Genomic DNA, 20,240 nt, shown 5'->3' on the forward strand with positions numbered 1-20,240 from the left:
AATACTGGAAGGTGTGTGTAGAAGTGCGTGTAGAGGAGATGTGCTCGAGGCTTTGTTGGTCAACAGAGCACAATGCCTGCTTGGGCAAAGTTGGTATTGGTGACGGTGGCTTCCTTGTTGGTATACACATGCTAGATGCATCACCGCTGCCTCCAGCATGGCGGTTGAGCGCCTTCCCAGTATCACTGTCAAACGCTGGTCGCTTCATTGTTTGTAGAGTGTAGTGGCTTCGAGATGCGGCTGTGCAGGCCGGGTCTGAGTAATGGTTATCTTCTGCCTCGCAGTAATGTTAGTACATGCACGATTTCATATAGTGCTAAACCATAGGACAGCGCAGGAAGCTGCAATGAACTCACCGTGGCAGGGCAGCTGGTAGGATACCTGTTGCCATTTCGCGAAATCATCTAGCCACGCAGACAAAATACCTTCTCTAAGCATTGAATATCGGTGGACGGCAGATTGGTGGACGTGATGCGGGCTGGTCGACTAGTAGTAGCTACCGCGGTTGGATGGTGAAGGTGCCAAACTTTGGCACTGAGTGCAGCCATAGCCCACAGCGTAATCGAACGCACTAGAACCGCGACTAGCTATCGAGGTAAGCGCACGCTGGGAAGGGGCTGTTGGTGGTGGTAGGAGAGGAAGGCTTGAGGTGGTGACAGCCTTCTATGCTGGAAGGTAAGACAAAGAGCCGTTTATTGCGGTAAGAAGCAACCCTAGATCTTCTGTCTAGCAAGTGCATTGTAAATTCACGTGCTACTCGAAGGGGGTGAACCTGACCGAGGGAAAGGCAGACTTGCTAAGAGTAATTGTACTAGTTAAGTCACAACTCTGAACCTAATTGGATAGATGGTAGGGGGTAAGGGAGGCGGATAGTAGGACTCTCTTGACTGAAATTATTCTCGGCTTGGGCGATGTTTGATCACGGCGTTGATAAATCGAATGTAGATAAAGTGAAAATTACTAGATAGTAGTAGTACCACTAGGGCAAGCGAGGCGATAAGTCACGTGCAATGCGATTTCGCGGTACAGAGCGTCCGTACTCTCCATCGCGAGCATGCACAATAAGACTCTCAAGATCTGGCCGCATCTCTTTAGTGCAATTTGGTTTGGCATCAATACAACCCGCTTCGCTATTCTCCACCAGGAGCCGCTGACCCGCGACGCTGTAGGTGGGCTGCTATACCTGGCGGCTACGGTTCTGTGCTTTGCGAGCTGAACCCTTCACCACGTCTTTGCTAATCATGCTCAAGCTTACTTCTGGCTGCGCATCGACCCCATGAGGATTGCTCGCATGATGCAGGCCTCTCCGGTTTCTTTCATCTTGGCCTCTTTTGAGTGCCGACAAGGCGAGCAATGGGCGTACACATCCCTTGTCACCACCGCCGCCGCTGCGCTGTCTCTCGTCCGACTACTGAAAAACACGTCATAAAAATAGTTGCAATCACACACAAGCTGACGGGACATCTGAGGGGCCACCGGACGCTTTCCACAAGGCAGTCATTACATGCGTACTGCTATCCCTACTCTACGGAGCAGAAGCATGGTACGAGGGTCGAAAGAAGAACTCAAGGATCGCAAGGCGCAATCGCGACAAGCTGGTTAGCACCCGGATTGGGCAGCACATTGCACTAATACAGTCAACCGTCACGCTCGCAGCCTGAGCGGTGCTACCCGCCTTCAGGATCACCCAAAGCCAGCCCTTTTCAGAGAGACCGGCCTGCCCTACACGGAAGGGGCCCTGGAATAGGCGAAGTGGCGCTTCGTACTACTACGCCTCCAGACGGTCGATAATGAACACCCACTGGTTTGAATGATCGACATACCAAAGATAGGCCGCCGCCGGGAAGCCGAGGGACCCCAGCAACCCTGTACCAAAGTTCAGAGGATACGTAGGCTAACTGCTGCCCCGCGCACCACGGATAATCCTTACACCTCTTCACTTTACGAGGAATTGCCGAAGCAACCCAACAAGAGGCCCAACGAAGGAGGAAGCGGCCCTAGAGTTCAAGGAGTGGTAGAATGCGCTGAAGGACTCGGACATCGCAGTATTCTCAGACAAATCTGAGCATAAACTTGAAGGACAGAAGGAGGTGACGTATGGATACGCCATCTACTGTGCCCAGACGCTGGCACCCTCGGGTAGAGGATCCCTCCATGAGATGTCACGCGTTTTCGATGCAGGAGCAGTCGGGGCTGCAAGGGCATTCGAACACACCACGAGATCTCATTACAATATCTATTCATGTATTGACAGCACCTCTGTCACCTGATGCCTGGGAGGCGACGCGTCCACAACGTCACAATGAGCATTCTTAGCCTGCCGTACCGCAGTAGCTCAGCCGGCAAACTTTCAAATTCGGTGGGTCCTAGGGCATTCTGACATCGAAGGGAATGAGAATGCAGACCGTCTAGCCGACGTGAAGGCCAAGGATTCTTCCGCACAGTATGGGTTTGCCAGCAGGCCAAAAATCTCAGGAATAAGTTCAATAAAGTACTGCCCAGGAAATGAGGGCTTGAATTAGCTTATATATACCCATTTTCCAGGCTGATCACATTATAGCGCAGCATGCAGGGAAAATTCGGAATGCCGGCTTAATTTTGTTGTGTTGTGGATTGAGAATATGGTGAGATCTGACACCAGATCGCACTTATGTATATCTACGCCAGTCGACCAGCGTCTGAGGAGAAATGGGTTGTGCTTTGGTGGCAGCCGAACACGAGTTTGGTGACAGCCGGCTTTTTCCCCCCTCACTATACATCGCCACCACCACCGTCAGATATCGGACAGGGCGATGCAGGAGGTGGATATTCATCAAACAACTGATATTTTGTGGCAATTTTTTTCCTTTTGAATTTCTCTGTCAAAAAGGGCGATCTCGGTGTGCAAAGGCTTAAAAATGAGTAAGTGCTACTCTTCTTCTAGCGGACACCTTGTATGTATGTAACGCGCATTATCGAGTACTTAGAAATGTATACTAAGGTGGTTATTTTTCTCATATTCCATTTTATGGGTTAGCCGCAGCATCCCCTCTAGTATGGTGGTGAAGTAATGAGGCACTGTTGTGGTGAGAGATCGATGTTTTTCATGCTGATGACACAAAATGCCAGGGGATTGGCCTAGGCTCCCTTGTTCAAGGTGTTGGGCGCAGCCACGTGAAAGCCACGGCTACGCCAAGAGTGTTATCGATAGAGAAGATAGTACTATAGTGCACAGACGAAAAAAGCCAACTTTACACGCGGTTTGCGCACGCTGTAGAGCTGATAATTTAATATAGACAACAAGAGAAGCTAGAGACAGGCTATACGAATTGTTTTATACTGGTTGCGAGTTGTGCAACGCCGTAGTTGGTGAGATGAGTTTAGTCTGATAGTAATAGGGTGATAGTAATAGGGCGATTATGCCAGCAGGCCTGTGCGCGCCGTCTGACCAGAGATAGCACGTGACCTGGCGTCACATACTACTTAGTAAGCAACGGTCGTCCGTGCGCAGCGCGACATAATGTCGGTGCGCTTCGTGAGAGAGTATTCACGTAACGACATCACAATGCAAAACAGCGTATGGCTATGTCGCAAGCAGATCTAGCCCGGCGCCAGGAAGTTACGCCGCCTCCAAGCTCAACGCAAAGACCCTTGACGCCTCCGCCGACCGACGAGAAGCCGTTCCAGACAGCTGAACGCGTTATTGACCTTTGCAAACGCATACGAGCAGGAAAAGATACCAACCAAGACCTAGATGTATTATTCAAGCTTGAAAAGCCTGAGTATGAATATCTGAACGAAAAGCTTGAGCAAGACGATGAACTTTGGGATTACATCCAAGACAAGATACGGTCCGTTATTTGCACACAAAGCGAAAACCACAGCTGACGATGGGCGTTATTAGTTTTTGCTGCAACACGAACACGCGCACAATAGTCATTCGCATGCCACACGAGATACACGAACGCTTCATCGACAAGGTCGAGGGTGGGATACGGACCCAGATTCAGACAATCGCCTTGGGGTCTGGAAAGCTGGCAGAATTTGCGAAGAGGGTAAACTCATCCCGGTCAGCTGAGATAAGGTTTGAGGACAGTAAATCCAAGTACCATCCAGACGCTTCGTTCAGGCACGATATCGTAAAATATCCAGGCGTCGTCATCGAAGTCGCATTTTCACAGAAGAAGACCCTCTTAAACAAGTTGGCCGAAGACTATCTTATGGAATCAAATGGCAACATAAGGGTAGTTATATGCTTGAAACTTCCGTATCCTAAAACGTTGCGTGAAGCAACGTTGTCGGTATGGCGGCCCAGAATATCCGAAACCCGTGATGGGTATATGCTGGAATCCGTTGAGGAGGTCAAGGATCAAGTAAGTTTAGTCGTCATATTGTTAGTTTGTTCTTGATGTTCTGATGCTTCTATTAGGTTTTCCGTGACGACCAAGGGAATCCCGTTGATGATTCCGGCTTACAGCTCTATCTGAGCGACTTCGCTTGCAAGACCTTTGCAAACAAGGAACTAGAAGACGAGGATGCGCAAATCTGTATCTCGGGCAAAACGCTTTATGAGTATATCAAGTATGCAGAGGACAGTGTACAAGGAGCACAGTATGTGGAGCTTTTGGATCCTATTATTAGGAAGCGGAAACGGCAGACAACACCCGAGGAGGAGATCCTGTCAAGTGATGAAGCCAAGTACGCTAAGCAAGAGGCGATGGAGGAGAAACGAGGGGACGATGACTCGGATTACCAGAACAGATCATCGGGAGAAAGTTTTTCAGATTAGGCCTGCATCGGTCTTCTGTCAAGCTGATATCTGCACAATTCTCGACTCACTTTCCATATAAGCATGTGGGAGGGGAGGGGGCAAAGACTGCTCCAAAAATCAATTCTATGAATATGCTTATGGTCGTGGAAATGGATGAAGTCATGTTTACTGAATTGAGAGGACAATAGAATGTGGTTCATCTAGCGTGAAGTCTCTCCACACAACCCCTTTCCCTGAAACTCTGCAGACCCGCAGACATCCTGACCATGGGTGCAGTCCTGCGACGTGCCGATACTGATGCCAATAGCGACGCGGCTTTCTGTGGAGGTGCAGTTATCTGTATAATTGTTGACGTCGGTGCATCTATGTATGCAAGAGGCCGCCGGAAAAGCGTTACTCTGTGATCCAAAGTCGTGCACTGATAAGGGCAATGGCGCTGAACTGTGTCGGAGACGGCGCTTGGTGGTAGGAGACAAGCTAGCATCGGCATCAGAGCCGGTGTTCTGTAGAGATAGGCTGCTGCACAACGCACTCGGACCAGTCATAGAATGTAGGTGAGACGACGGTGAAGATCCCATATGCAGCAGTCCCAAGAGGGCATACAACGATACAATTGGCTTAAGGTTGCGGTGGAGCAACTATTGAAAAGCTTTTCAGCGTGTTTAGAACGATAGCTATTTAGCGCGTCGGTACGAGTGGTCGATCCTGGATCTTCACAGTGACTTCGCTCTCCAGCACTAAAATTTTGAGCCATGAATCGTGGGGGTACTAGCAGATGGGTTAAAGAAGAGAAGCCCGAATACGCAGACTGGAGCAAGAAGAGTCAGGAGTGGCGCCTAGAGAACAGTAAGTCTGCCTGAGTAAACTGAAAGGTTAGAGAGAAAGAAACTTAGGAGGGGCAGAAAGAGTGTTCGAGTAAGTTTGACGTGTGACGGGAAGGTGAGAAACTTAGTATTCTAAATTTTGGTCCAGGTAAAATTACAGAGCAGACACACTACGTAGTCTAGCATGAGGGAAATAGCAAAGTCACTTCACATACGCATATTGCTCACTTTCCTCTTCATACACACACAATAATCTACTCCTTCCATATTGACAGTAGTATGGCCTGAATTGAATTGTGCGAAATCGCGTTGCTGACGAGTAAGAGACGAGCTGTCGATTACCTCAAAGAAACGCCACTCAATGTACTCTTCTCTTACACACTTGCTGGGTACTCTATAGCTTTAGGTAAAGGACAAAGATTCAATGTTGACGACGCAAATCCTTCTATCAACTCCAATTGGTCTCTTTTATCCATTACCTTCCCCCGTCACTATCATCCATCAGCGTCTCCACAATGGAGCAAGACTCAATGCACACGCCGATTTCCACTGCTGAGCCTAATGACTTCAAGCCGCATCAGTAAGCATCTTACTTTCTGTCAGTGTTTCGTGACTGACACTAGCTCTAGAATGCTCATGCAAACTCCGGTCACGATTGTTTGTGGGGAAGATCTTACTACTGAACTTACGATGCACGAAGAGCTGCTTCGGCACCATAGCAGAGTACTCGAAGAGCGCTTCTCCAAGGCAGAGCCGCTAAGGGAACTGTACGAACAGTCCCATGCTCTTCGCAACAAGATTGCAGCACATGTCTTCCCAGAGGTAACTGAGGATGACTCTGAAGCTAGCAGTCACCAAGAGCAGGTACGTTGGGACTAATCCAGGATAATTATAAGCATATCTTACTGACGTGCTGATAGCTTATACTTCTAACAATGTCTGCATATGATAGCTACCCGCTGCCAGCGTATCACGAGGCTATCAGAAAGCTAATCGATGTCGCCACGCAAGATGCAATCACATCAAAACATGTTAAGACGAGGAAATTCGCCGCTGCCACTTATGACAGCGATATCAGAGCGCGCTTGGCATGCATCAAGCCTCGCAGCGTATATGCGATTGTCCAGAAGCTGTTTGCTCGACTCCACAGGATCGAGAAGAAAGAGTTTGAAGCAGCCAAGAAGGATCCTTTGCGAGCTGCAGCCCAAAAGCGAATTGTGATTCCTGGATTCGAACAGGATGCAGTCCAGTTCGTGATGCAATGGATCTACAAAGGTGCCCTTTCTTGTGAGGACCTGCCGCAGCTCTACAACACCTTGCAACTTGCGAGGCTTTGGGGAATCGAAGTGCTAGTTGAGTTCTGCGAGAACAAGCTATACACCATCATCAATGGTCTTTTGCAAAGCAAACTAGGTCATTGCACTGCACTTCAAAGCTTATTCGAATGCAGCTTGAATCAGTACGACAACAGTTTACGAGTTATCTTTCAAATCATACTGAAGGACCAGAATGCACCCAAACGTCTTCAGGAACTAGTCATCAAAGCCGTGGCCACCGACCTCAACCTCGAAACATGGCCAAAATTGAAGCCTCTTGTAAGCCACGACACGGTTGTGAAGCTCATTGGCACTCTTGTACAGAAATACGCACCGCGCAGTGCTAGCATCAGCAGTGACAGGGACATGGATAATGAGGATAAAAGCCCTTACGCTCGGTCTCTAATGCATGTCACAGATGTCTAGTCCCACTGAGAGAGTGAGGCGTACATGGATACCTACTCAGAAGTAGTCAATGCGCTAGATGCAACTGACGCTGCCAATAGTGTTGCAGCTACGTGTCTTTGTACACATGGTCTATAGCTGATAGGTCTTTTCTCTAACTTCTCGGCATTCTCTAAAAGGCGTTCTGATTTCTCTTCACATAAAAGGGTTCAACTCCGGCTCGAGAATCCTCAATTGTGCTAGTACCTCTCCAGGGTACATCAAAAAATGATCCAAGTATGCTAGGCAAATAGCTTTCATGGTGTCGCTTCATGGGTGACTATATTTCTAGGAGTTTACGGGTCATGCTTATTTACTATTCTGCTTATAATCGAATGAGTCATGAGATGCGATGGATGTCTATAATTACTTCTCCACATAAATCCAGGATACATCAGCACGCACTCTAATATCAGCTCAGCCGTTGGCTTTGGGACTGAGTTTTATAGATCCACATGTAATTATGTATGTACATATGTGTGTACATCACCTGAAAATGCGGCCATACTCTGTTGTCAGCTTACAGGCCCACACACCATAAAGTCATGTTCATCCCCCGCGTTATTATGCATTTTTGAGCAGATATATGCTCTTTAGAGAATACTCAAGCTCTGTTTCATCGATAGTCCAAGCCTGGAAGTGCAGGCAACTAGTATTATAGGTTGTTACGTGATGCTAGCAAGGTTGTCAACACCACTCTAAAAATATCATTTCCTCATGCGTTGGTTAGTGCATGCATCCAAGGATAGAAATTAAATTAAGGCGAGGATAATATGAGGCCTCCTTCGCTGGACACTGATATAGAGAAGGCTGCAAACCTGACGCAGTTTATGTATATAAGTATTATAGTTAGTTACTATTGGCATCAGTACTGGACCACACGTGATCATAGTATGTGTATCCCACCTGCACACAAGATCACCGGAGCGCCCCAACAAACAACAAAACCTGTAAACTCCACACAGTCCTTCCCGCTGCTTGGCATCTAAATCCTTAATGTGTGCGCTGATACCAAACACGGTGGGAGTGTCACTATCGCGTCATCAACGTCGACTTGGGCCGCGTCGCTACTACTGAGGAGAAGAAGTTGCTGACTCTGAACCCACGCAGACTACCACCCGTACATCCATTCATACATCCAACTCATATGCGACACAAACAAAAGGAAAAATACCCTGCAATATCCAAGACAGTTGAATATGGCAATGCTCCTAGGTTGTCAAGGCATGGCTTTTGGGCGACTCACACCATGTTCTCCTAGTGGCTCGCACGTCTGTATACATATCTCGTTGCAGGTATGGCCTCTGAAAATGGGAAAATTATTGTTCATGGTTGTACATCGCAAGTCAAACTGCGTCTCTTTGCACGTGTGTGCGTGCAAACCAGCTCTATTTACATCTAAGTGTGCCAATGCTGGCCCAGTCATCCCATACATCTATCGGTCTCTCGCTGACGCTGGCAGAGATATATGTAGAAGTACTGCTGCTTTCACGTGTATTTCCGTCTTCTTGCTCTTTCCTTGACCACATGCTATATGCGGCCATACCTTCTCAACATCCCAGGCATATGCCGAGCACTGGGAATACAAACCCCACAGGGGTATCCTCGGTCCAGTTCCTTCTGCAGCTGCCTGCGGACCTAGCCAGAAAAAGCTTGCACGTCTGTAGATATAACAATCAGAGCGTCAAATAAGAGGTGAACGAACCGAGACCAGGATGGCCATAACAAGTCTAGAAGGTTGCTTACAGTACAGCTTACCACCAAGACTGCTTGAACATGAAAGACCTACAGGCAACAAAGAAAGCCAGGTTACAATGCAGCGAACACGGTCCAGATACGTTATTTACGATTATCTCTTCAGTCATTTATTGCTTGACAGCTAAAGCAGATCCTTCTTTTTCGCCTTTGCGCCCATGGCAATGATTATGGTCGTTGTGGCAGAGCTCACCAACATGATCGCTCCCTTGCCTAGACTGAAGATGTTTATGCTTGGAGACATTAAGACCATTAATATGCATTCGGTATCGACAACAGACCTTGCACAAAACGTCAAATTGGGTCATAGAACGAGTAGGTGCCACCGGGGAGGGGTAAAAAAAGACTTTCACTCAGAGAGAAGGTGTTTGCTGTAAGTAGAGCGATAATTTTGTTAACAGCACTGACTTAATATACGGTTCGCATATCATTCTAGAGAGCTCACTTGCCAGCACTGTTTGCAAGAAGCCATAGTAGAACCGCCGTCTCCCGTTCCATGGCTGACTCTGCCAACAACCTTGGGACAGTTCAGATTAGGTAGCATACACAACGCTGTTTGCCGAAATCAGCCGCGACCAGGTATTTCATAGCGAAGAGTTGGCGGGCGTGGGCATAGCTCAGTCCGTGATCATAAGTAAATGAGCTTAAGCCGATTGAATGCTACAAGAGTACTATAGATAGCTACATGAGCATGAATAGGGTTCCAAGCAAAGCATGGTGTAGAGATGTTGCCTAGTGATACGAGGGCATCTGATCGCATCTGTTCGCAACCAATTATGTGTCCTACTATACCTCCAGCACTCAGCCCAGCTTTTGAACAATGCCCTGTTTGAAATCACCTTTGCCCCACTCGATTATCCGGCCTAGACAGTTCACAAACTCTTCCGCGTGAGATCTCTTTGTAGTGCGCCACGCATTAAGATTGTGCATGTGGAACTCGTCTTCGCGCTCGAAATGCACCCATAGCTCATGGATAGGCCCTTCAGATACGACAGAGAAACATATAGCCAGCGTGGGAAACAGCTCTTCTGGTGTTGTCGGTGGCGATTCTTGCTTTGGGTGAAGACCAATGCCACGTGCGGCATAGTCAGTCAAATCCTTCAGAATCTTTAGCATGCAAGCACCGCCAACAGCGGCCTGATTCTGCGCGCTCATAAGAGTCCCCTTCTCGCTCCAGCCCTTCGTCTCCGCAATCATGAACGGAAACCGGATGCCCATCTCAGCCGCGTGAGGTTCGCTCAAGATTGACTTTTTTGCCTGGTGATAGGTAAGCAGCAGCTGTTGCTGTGGTGTAAACGCCTCGTCTGCCAGCCCAACCGTAATGTCTGGTTTTGGTGTTCTGATATGGAATGCGCTTGCCACATCAGTACTAGGAGTACTAGTGGTTGTGACGGCTGATTCCGCGTGTGAGGGTGGTGACGTTGATTCAGAATAATCTGAGTCGGTGACCCTGGTGAGATTTGGATCGATTCGTGGAGAACTGGTTTGCGCTGGATCGAACATGGGGGTTTGCGTTCCGTCCTGTGCTTTGTTCCGTAACGTGTCCAGCGATGCCTGCCTTGGTTTGAGATCCGCATTCCAAACTACAATGAAAAATCAGTATTCCACTTCCTAATCCCTTCTTGAGCACATATAGTAAACTCACTTTTCTCAGACGTATTTGTTTGGACTACACCTTCTAGTATATCGGCGATAGCCCTTAAAACATAATTTAGGTTTGTCTGCCACTCCGCCTCGAGCATACACCTAGAGGCGTCCTCTTTTGACTTTGCAATCAATTTCTCTGCTAGTTCATTGAAACGTGGCTGCATTTGAAGTTGGTTCGAGGCCGTCACTCGGTCTTCCCATGACGTGATCCCGAGGATATGTCGTATATACTTATCGATCTTGGGTGGCAGCTCGGCTACTTTATCAATGTAGATGCCGGCAAGTTTCAAGTTACGACTTCGATATGTTTGCGGAGAAGGTGTCTTGGTGTAAGTAGAGCTCTGAGTGTCTGGGGTATTTCGATGGTGTCTTGAGCTGTGTCGCTTAATAGCGAGTTTGCTTAGAGGTGTATGAGCAGGCATTGTATGTGGCTCGTAATCAGGCCCACAGTTGTCTAGCCAGTGTCTGATGAACTCCCAGGTATTCTCAGAGGTATGGTGGAAGATATGCGGGGGGGAGGGATGCTTAGCAAGATGCTGGATGGTATGTTGGTCGATCGAGGATAGTGCTTGTTTGGACAAGGTTGGCTTTGGCGACGGTGGCTTCCATGTTCGTGTACACGTGCTAAGTGCACCAGCGCCCCTCCAGGCACGGTGATTCAATGCCTTCTCAATATCGCTATCAGAAGCTCGTCTCTTCATTGCGTGAAGATTGCGGTAGTTGCGAGGTGCCTTTGCGTGGATCGGGCCTGAGTGATTGTCTTGAACTTGAAGCAGGTAGAAACTCGTCTTCTGTCTCACAGTATTTTAGTATTAGTACTATGTGCGCAACGTCATAATGCCAAGACATAGGGCAGAGCGAAAGAACGCACCGTGGCAAGGCAATCGGCTAGCCGCTCGAACCAATCACCTCTCCTCAGCATCAAATGTCGGCAAGTAGCAAGCAGTTGGGCGTGAGGCAGATTAGTCGAATGGTAGTAGATACCACGGTTAGATGGTGAGGGCACCAAACTTTGGCAGCCACAACCCAAAGAGTGAGCAAGTTTGTTCTATTGACTAGTAGTATGGATACCAACAAGGTGCTTATGCCTGACCGGAAGAAACCATAGATCCACTCTCTGCGACCTTGTCCACACTGAGCCAATATATCTGGTGTTCTCTTTTCAGTTGGTGGGTCCGGAAACAGCCTCGCGACCCATTGAAGAACTAATTTTAGATCGTTGAGAGGTTCAGGGGTTTTGCGGGGTAGTAGTCTGAGCCGAGAAGTATCAATGAACAAGCTTCGGGCGTGCATGGAAATGCAGTCGGCACTGAAACTCAGGGCACAAGGATGGAAGATTTGCTGGGGGTTCTGATAAGATATGTCAACATGCCGATACAAGCTGTATCCCCTGCAACTGTAGTTGTACTGGCTCGTTTGTAAGAAGGCCCCCAAGTGTTCCTGTGGTACATATCCCAAGATTGTTTGGAGTATCTCCACTGACAATCTACTAGTGTAGTTCATGGTGCATGTATCTGGGCGGTAGATGGGAACTGTATGCAGAGCGGACGAGTGTGGTAGACACGTAAATTTGGCTGTCTCGGACAGAATAAGTCAGCGACGCGTTTATAGTTTTGCTGCTTATAGCGTGGGAGCGGTCTGGAGTTGTCATGTTGAATACAATTGATTCCATGTAAAGAGTGGTGAAGAGTGGTGAAGGGTGAAGAGGACCGTTGAGCTGTCTCAAAATGGTGAACATGACGCAGTGACTCCCAGGATTTTCGTAGCTTCCGAAAATGTGGTGCCTGTTTCGCAAAGATACCAAGTGCACTAGTGAGCACCCGGATTCTGCTACGCTGATGATGACGAGCCAAACAACACTCCACGACCGCGTTACGGCCCTACACCTCGCCCTCCTATGCAATCGCCACCCAATGGCCATAACCAGACCACACGCAATCCTTCCGGTGCGACATATGAGCATGCCCGCATCACATCACATCACATCGCCGACCAATATCTCGATGCGTCGAACCCATGCCCTCAATCAGTTGTCTAGCTAGTGATCATACACTTGCTTTAGGTTCATCACCCATATAGTGCTCATCGTAAAATTCCTCTAGTTCGCCAATGCGACGTAGGCTGATGCCTAGTGCTACTCCCTCAGCGTTGAGTTTAGCCTTGAGGGCATGCAGGACTGGCTCCACAAGGTGGAGTTTGCCCTTAAGCGAGACAGAGCTTATCACGTCGAAGTCGAATATCAGACGGATACTCTCAAGGTATGCGGGGAGCCGAGTCTCCAGAGCTATGTCTGCCGTATGGGCTTCCACCATAGCTTGCATTGATTGGATTGTAATGCCACTTATCTCAACACGGCGAACGTTGACCGGCAATAAACCCCCAAGCCGATCGATGCGAAGGTGACCGTTATGGTCGGCGGGGAAAAGCACATGAGTCCTAAAGAAATTCACTCTAGAGAGAGAGTATGGCTTTGGCTGCTGGGTGGTGGGCGGTGGGCTATCTGCGTTCTCCACATACACGACATCGGTTACGAGTGTGTCCAACATCGGACAATAGTCCCGAACAACCTCAGGGATCTTGTGATAATGGCCGTTCATGTTCAGGTTCCCGTCCATGATTCAAAGCTTTGTAAGGTGTGGGAATTGATAGTCACTCAAGAGTGTCCTCGCTTTTGAACTTGTATCTTTGATATAGTAGAGGTCAAGGACGTGTAAATGCGATAGATTGTTGCTCTCAAAAACAGGAATCTCGAGCGGCGAGTCATCGTCGAGGAAACGGATTTGTAGTTGACGAAGTTCGGACAACGCAAAGACTGGAATATCAATGTCCAGTACGGAGTCGATCTGGAGGTGACGAAGCTTTGGGAAGGGTGCCCGTTTGCACTGCAAGTCGGCGCGTATCTTGTAGTAGAGTAGCTCAGCGACTGAGGGTGTTTGAAAATATCCGGAGAGATCTAGTTTCAGAGACTCCAAATTTGCCGATTTTGCAGCAATGTATGCTAGCAGGGCGTCCAGTGAATTGAGAACAAAGAAGGCGCCACGCCATTTTTCTCGAGCTTCTGGATCATACGGGATAGCAGGTGTAACCGAGTTGGCTGCCCCGTAAGGCATGAGCAAGTTGTCTATCCATTGCTCCGTCTTCTTTCGATCGCAGTCGGGTATTTGGAATGGGGTGCCAAGGTCGAGTCTGTCAGTGTCGATCTCGATTAGACAGACGTGGTCTCCGATCTTATTTCTTTTGGTCTCGTCGAATCTTCCCAGCTGTCCGCAAAGGCCATGCAGCTGTGGAAGATTCTGGTGCGATATCTCAATCTTATGGTACAGGATAGGCTGGACCAGGCATTGGAAAGTTCTGTTTGTCCGCATGAACGAGGCGAGGTCTTGTTGCGGCAAGTAGCTTATTACTTGGAGCTTGAGTTCGTTCGGTAGGTCTTCAAGCTGCGGCATTGTGATCTAGCGCATGTAGAGTATAACTTGGAGAGTAAGGCAACTCAACTGTTGTGAGGGTTGCGTAGTGACCGGTGATTGGTTGGTACGTAGTTAGATTGTGAAGCTCGGTAATCCGTGTACTACCAACAAAGAACATTACATTTTGCTGACGTAATTCGTGTTCCACTGTTTGCGCGAGCCGAGGTGGCTAGATGCTTGACTTTATGCCCATTCTTTGGGGTTACTATGTGACACGAAACTATCCCTGGGTAAAGGCAAAGCTTTACCTACGATCATCAGACGTCTAGCTTTCAATGCGGCGCCTTGGTTTTATAGCCTGACTGCCTTGGTTGTGTTTTTTTTCTGAAGTGTGCTGGAAGCTGGAAGCTGGAAGCAGGTAAAACAACAGTCGCAAAATGAATTGTTTTACTTACTAGTACGTAGTATGCCACACCACCGAGCTAGCTTCTAGTCTGCAAGTGACAGTATTTTACCTGCTAGCGCTCGAAGTTCCACACCTGTTGCATCTCGCGATCCAAATCAAACACATACCCTGACAGCAGTATCTTTACCAGCTGATCATGGATCCTGACTCACTCACGGCGCGGGGCTTGGCGCTCATAGGGCATCATGGTGAATGGGAAGCAAACAGGAAGCAGCGCACAGGTGGCAATACAGCTATTTGAAAAGTTTTCCATCTGCCTCTTTGTCCACCTTGCGAGCTCAACGCCGTTGATACATGCATCTATCTGCAAAAAAAGCACGCCATCGTCGCCTCTCATGGAAGAAAACGAACCTGGAGTCGATGCAGGCAACTCGGAGCCATCTGAGATGAGCGCTCATATTCCATCGGTGACCTCTGCGAATCCGACAACCTCAGTGTTTGACTCAAGTTGTGACCAGTTCAAACACCCGCTCCCACTTGAAAGTGTCGTCGTCCAGATTCGCGCCCCGGATAAAACTATCAGATTCCCCTTGAGCGACATACTTGATGAACTGGCGCAAGATGAGCTGCGGAAGAACAATGTCTATGGAACCGAGCCCAAGCTTCTTATGGTGTCGTTCAACAAGCTCATGCACGAGCTGTCTAAGCCCAAATGGGACTTGCACAATGTCAACGAGCTGTACAACATCTATGATCCGCACACTGCCCATGGGTTGCATGATAAGGTCATCGACGATTTCAAGAGCGATATTGGCCATGTGGAGATTCAGGACGATGAAGATCTGAAATCTGCGGTGCTATACCAGATCAGGAGCAACAACTTTAAAGCGCTTCAACTTGAACTTGTGCCAAAGACATTGAGGGGACAGAAGCGCAAGGGTATGATCATTGACAAAAATTCTGTTTAAGAAAGATTGACACTGACGCATTCTAGCTGGCTTGGACGGAGATGGTAAAGATACATGTCACAAGCGTGTGTCCAATAAGCAAAAGCCAGTAGAGCATAGCGATCGTCTGGCGGCTTCGCATAATGCAACGCCACCACCCTCACTAGAACCACCGATGCGGTCGTTGTCAGCAAGCCAGATCACATCCGACAGTGCGAGTCGCTATGAGAAGCAAAGCAGGACTCTTGCCGAAGAAGTTGCTACCTTTCGCCAAAGGGCTAAGGAGAGCCAGGGTAACATGAAAGCAAAAGGGCCTGAAGACACCGATGATAGCGACTCGGAGAGCGAGAATCAGCGTAGGAAACGCGAAGAGAAAGAAGATAGAGATGTGGAGGTTCGTTTCTTGCATGCACGGTAAGTGATTGTTTTGAGACACTTGCGTTGTATGCTAATACAGTATGTATACAGTGTTCGAGAGGACGTTGTTAAGGAAAAGGGCAAGACCATGGAGCGCTGCATTGCTGAAGAGTGGGAAATGGCCGAGCTCTTTTTTGGCTTTCATAAGGGCATGTTCCGAAGAGGCCAGGCACTAAGACTCCCCGACGCGTGGGACATCTTAGGCCAATGGTTCCCTTACCAGCTTGCTGAAGTATACCAGCTGTACCAGACCGAACTCTCCGACCGCAACGGGTTCGTCTTTGGGAATATGATGGGTCTTGGCAAGACTAGAGTCTGCTTGGGTATCATCCTTGTTGGCCACATACATCTACTCATGTGGCTTGACCGGGAAGAAAACCCAAGCGGCCATATACCTCCTGACGCCTCGGGGTCTGACCTCAGTCTGGATTGTCCATCACAAGGCAAATATCCATTCACTTGCTTTTGCAATCCGCAGTCTTCCATTTACAACACAGTACCTCGCCTGGCCCCAACGCTTGCGAGCGGCTCTGGGAAAGCAATTGAGGCATGGAAGGCTGAAGCTCGCTCAATGGGTCTCTTGAAATCGAAGTGGTGCAACTCGAGCGTTCCGCATCCGTTACGTATCTGCGCCATGGACAAAGAACCAATTGAAGATATGAAGCCTTTGCAGGAGGACGAATGGGTTGAAGCCAGGGTTAAGGTTGACGCAAATCTGTTGCTCCAAGAGCACAACAAGAATGTTCCAGCTCACGAATACACAATCAACAAGGAAATCTTGAGCGAGATAGTTCCTTGGAAACTTGGAAAGATGGTGCAGGACCACCCCCGGGCAACCGCTGACCGACCTTCTCCGACTTCAGGCCGATTCATCCTACTCTGCGGTGAGCACTCTCTCACTACTCGTATCTGGAAACCTTTCTGTAAGATGGCCGTCCAATTAACACGGTCCATTCATAAGAACCGTAAACTCCAGCCTGACCGGGGAAACCTCCCCCTCAGCGATTACTGTATGGTATGGGGCCGCACGATATTTGACGAGTTTCACAACAGTAAAGGAGAGTTTACACAGTTCAGCAAGCTGTATGACAAAATGCGCGAGACCAACCGTGGATACCAATGGAAGTCATGGGCATTGTCGGGTACACCTATGGAGAACGGTCTAAGCGAGATTCTCATACTCATCACGAAGGCCCTCAGAGGCATGAACAACTGGAATAAGAGCATAACACCTTCCTCAATAAAGACCAGCGAAGGCCAGTGGAAAAGATCAGAGTACGAAGAGATTGGGAAAATGGTGGACTCCAGGACTGGCAAGGTATGTAACGGCGAACTCATGGCTCGTAACTGGAAAAGGATATCCGAACGTGCAAAGAAGCAAGAGTTTGAAGAATTGATGAAGACGGACGCATACAATACACTGATTAAAGTGGGTGCCGACATCATTTCCACCTTCATGCTGCGACGAACGCTCGAGACACGAGACCCATGGGGAAAGCGGATTTCGCGCCTTCCAGGTAGCTTTGAACCCAAAATTCGGCCCTGCAGGAATCCAAACTGGGCAAACATTATATCTGAAGCAGCAAAGAGGCGTGTCAAACCCGACTCCGAGAGCCCTGCCAAATACACCTTTACTCGCAACGACATGGCTGGCTTTGCCTCGTACCCTGGACAAGCAAACTACAAGGCCGAGCTAATGGCGGGCAGTGGTGAGGACGAGTCAGATTGCTTGCAGAAGGAAATCCAGTCTCAGTTCCGTCAAGAAGATACGGCTCCGATGAGGAAGTATGTGGATATGCTCACTGCAGAGAGTGCCAAGTTAGAGCAAGTTTTCGGCATTTGCAAAGAGGCCCTGGACTCGGTACGTCCAAATCCAAAGTATAGGAGCCCGACAGAGACTTCTCATGAGCCAAAGGAACTCCCTGCCAAGGCTTTGGTGGCAGCATACAAGCCAATTACTCAGCTTACGACGTACTTTGCGCTGAAAAAAAGATTTGGTGATGGTAACGTGCTCGCGTTGTATGGCAACATGGATGAGAGGACACGCAAAGACCGACTGAGGCAATGGCGGGATCCCCATGGCTCCCGGATCATGGTCATCTCCATGGCCTACGCCGAAGCTGTCACACTCACCGAAGCAAATTTCCTTGTCCTCATGGAACCTCAAGACCGACAGGCCAAGCAAGACCAGGTCCTGTTTCGCATATATCGCATTGGGCAATTGGCGGACGCTTGCCATGCGTACATTCTCTACAACCCAGACTCAGATATTGAGGTTAACACACTCAGACGTCAACAATTCAAAACTCTATCGAGGGACACACTCGTAGAGAACAGAGACGCGGAGACGGTGATTGGGCACCAGATTAAGTGGGAAAGTTTGGACGAGGATGTTGTATACAGGGTAGACGTATTACCATGAAAACAAGAATAGGACAGGAGAGAATAGCATTGGACAGTAGTGTGACGTTCATTGGGTGGTGAGGAACCCCAGGTTCAAGGGCCATGCGCCTGCAAGTCAGAGTTGCAGTTAGCTACTTCAGTCATTCTACGAATTGCACGTACTTTATACAAACTACGAACCTGCTGTAAAAAGCGTATAGTTCCTTAACAAATGGGTTTGAAACTTCGATTTCGATCGCCCATTACTCACCAGGGTTAGGGTCGTTGACCAGTAGCCAATAAGCACGTGGTGTCTTTAGCCTTGATCAATGTCAATCTCACTTCATACTTTGAACATATTCACACCTAACAGTCACTTGCAGTACTATTGAAAGTTAGCCTTGACATGCAGGTGGTGGGGTGAACCGGATAAACCCCATGTTTCTCTCTTGCAGCAGCTGATCAACCGCAACGTCACTACAGCTTGTCCAGCATTGCTCTGCGTAGGATAGATCGCACATACTACTGTACCTGCTCCTTAGTGTGTAAGATCTAAGCTCACTGTGAATAGTGCCTTAAACCAGGACCAACGGTGGCGAGTGGATCAATATGCCAGCGCAGCCAGGCACAACAAACAAGTCGCCTGAGAGCACCTCTAGTAAAAATGATGAAATGTAAGATGGGCAAGAAACTATAACCAGCGTGCTTCACATGCTAATGGAAATGGACGTTTAGCCTCTACCATACATTAAAGGCTCTGTTTTAAATAATAATGGCGAATCAGGAGATTATAAATGTGTTTCCATAGTTTGTCTGCCTCCCATCTACTTGCTTGGGAACAGTGTTTCGCCACACTGGTTGTTCCAGTACGAAAGGGATGCGCGTTACTTACTATCTCATAGAGTTAGTGGACCCGCCTCGCGACGGACGATTTCCGCACCATCACAACCATCCTCCGCTTGGACCAAAATATACATGCGTTGCGCTTTATTTGGTTCACATCTCGCCCGGTACTCTACTGTGCGAAATCTCTGTACAACGATTGCATGTCGACGAAGTTGTGTGGTATTGAAAAACATTGAGCTCCTGGTGTTGACGCGTTGTTGGAGTACGACGCGCAAACAGTCTTTTGCGAGGTGACATAAGTATGTGTCACCAGATGCCACCTATCCTTCACCCTCCCCTGCTTTGAGGTTATCGCCACATTTCCTCAGCCAGATTCCTTGATGCCTTATTCATCCTCGCTTGGCCCACTTTACTTTAATATCAACTGTGGTCGGATGCTAACTGCTCATTTTAAATCAACGAATACAGAGTACTCTACTTGCGGCTTACTATCACTAACGAAAAATCTGTAGTTTTAACAGCCCGGCTGGCGGTGCTGAAGGAGGGGGAGGGGGGGGGTACAGCTTGAGCTCAAAGTTCAGCATCGCCAGCCGGGCTATTAAAACTACTACTACTACAGACTTAGGATTCAAGGCGCACCTGGGGGGCGCGCTCTTTGCCTCTGTCGGCTCCTACGGAGAGTAGATTTTTTTGTACTTTTCTAGCTATTCTAGCTGATCTAGCTTAGGCTACGAGCCTCACCTGTATTTAGATGACCTCTCCCCCACCTACACCAAATTGATAGCACTACGTAGTTACCTGTAGGCCCAGCCTGCACGTCTTATATAGCCCACCGGCTGAGACAGGACGTTAATCAACAATAATAATAATAATAATAGCTGATCTAGCTGGTTTAGCTGTTTTGGCTGGCGGAGATTCCGGTGTTCGTCACGTGATTAGACGCTAGTACGTACGTACTATCCAAAAACGGAGATTCCTGAATCCTTGACATGCCAATCAGCGCAGAGCTTCTTAGAGCCAACCAAATCGCGTTTCTTCTCATACGACAACCCCCTGTAGGGACTGATTGTAATATGCAGCTGGAGTTGCATTTACACTT

The 20,240-nt window shown here is 48.4% G+C and overlaps 6 protein-coding genes across 6 annotated transcripts; 3 read left to right on the forward strand and 3 right to left on the reverse strand.

Annotated features, from left to right (window-relative positions):
* The first annotated feature begins 3,528 nt into the window (after window positions 1–3,528).
* PSV08DRAFT_365070 (uncharacterized protein) lies at window positions 3,529–4,958 on the forward strand. The gene is made up of 3 exons (XM_014221433.2): window positions 3,529–3,830; window positions 3,884–4,352; window positions 4,409–4,958. Exons 1-3 carry the CDS (start codon window positions 3,559–3,561, stop codon window positions 4,766–4,768), a joined length of 1,101 nt encoding a protein of 366 aa, XP_014076908.1. The 5' UTR covers window positions 3,529–3,558; the 3' UTR covers window positions 4,769–4,958.
* A 1,177-nt stretch (window positions 4,959–6,135) lies between these two features.
* Window positions 6,136–7,316, forward strand: PSV08DRAFT_186976 (uncharacterized protein; the record flags this gene model as incomplete). The annotated part of the gene is made up of 2 exons (XM_014221432.1): window positions 6,136–6,438; window positions 6,495–7,316. 2 exons carry the CDS (start codon window positions 6,136–6,138, stop codon window positions 7,314–7,316), a joined length of 1,125 nt encoding a protein of 374 aa, XP_014076907.1.
* Window positions 7,317–9,890: 2,574 nt separating this feature from the next.
* Window positions 9,891–11,158, reverse strand: PSV08DRAFT_186370 (uncharacterized protein; the record flags this gene model as incomplete). Its single annotated transcript, XM_014221431.1, has 2 exons — window positions 9,891–10,672; window positions 10,735–11,158. 2 exons carry the CDS (start codon window positions 11,156–11,158, stop codon window positions 9,891–9,893), a joined length of 1,206 nt encoding a protein of 401 aa, XP_014076906.1.
* Window positions 11,159–11,657: 499 nt separating this feature from the next.
* On the reverse strand, window positions 11,658–12,239 carry PSV08DRAFT_186742 (uncharacterized protein; the record flags this gene model as incomplete). Its single annotated transcript, XM_066091936.1, has 1 exon — window positions 11,658–12,239. The coding sequence occupies one exon, from the start codon at window positions 12,237–12,239 to the stop codon at window positions 11,658–11,660; it is 582 nt and encodes a 193-aa protein (XP_065948324.1).
* Window positions 12,240–13,354: 1,115 nt separating this feature from the next.
* Window positions 13,355–14,182, reverse strand: PSV08DRAFT_373618 (uncharacterized protein; the record flags this gene model as incomplete). The annotated part of the gene is made up of 1 exon (XM_014221430.1): window positions 13,355–14,182. The coding sequence occupies one exon, from the start codon at window positions 14,180–14,182 to the stop codon at window positions 13,355–13,357; it is 828 nt and encodes a 275-aa protein (XP_014076905.1).
* Window positions 14,183–16,724: 2,542 nt separating this feature from the next.
* On the forward strand, window positions 16,725–18,335 carry PSV08DRAFT_373619 (uncharacterized protein; the record flags this gene model as incomplete). Its single annotated transcript, XM_014221429.1, has 3 exons — window positions 16,725–17,231; window positions 17,391–17,622; window positions 17,857–18,335. 3 exons carry the CDS (start codon window positions 16,725–16,727, stop codon window positions 18,333–18,335), a joined length of 1,218 nt encoding a protein of 405 aa, XP_014076904.1.
* Window positions 18,336–20,240: the final 1,905 nt, after the last annotated feature.

Source organism: Bipolaris maydis (assembly GCF_028858645.1).
Source record: "Bipolaris maydis strain C4 unplaced genomic scaffold PSV08scaffold_13, whole genome shotgun sequence".
Classification (NCBI taxonomy): domain Eukaryota; kingdom Fungi; phylum Ascomycota; class Dothideomycetes; order Pleosporales; family Pleosporaceae; genus Bipolaris; species Bipolaris maydis.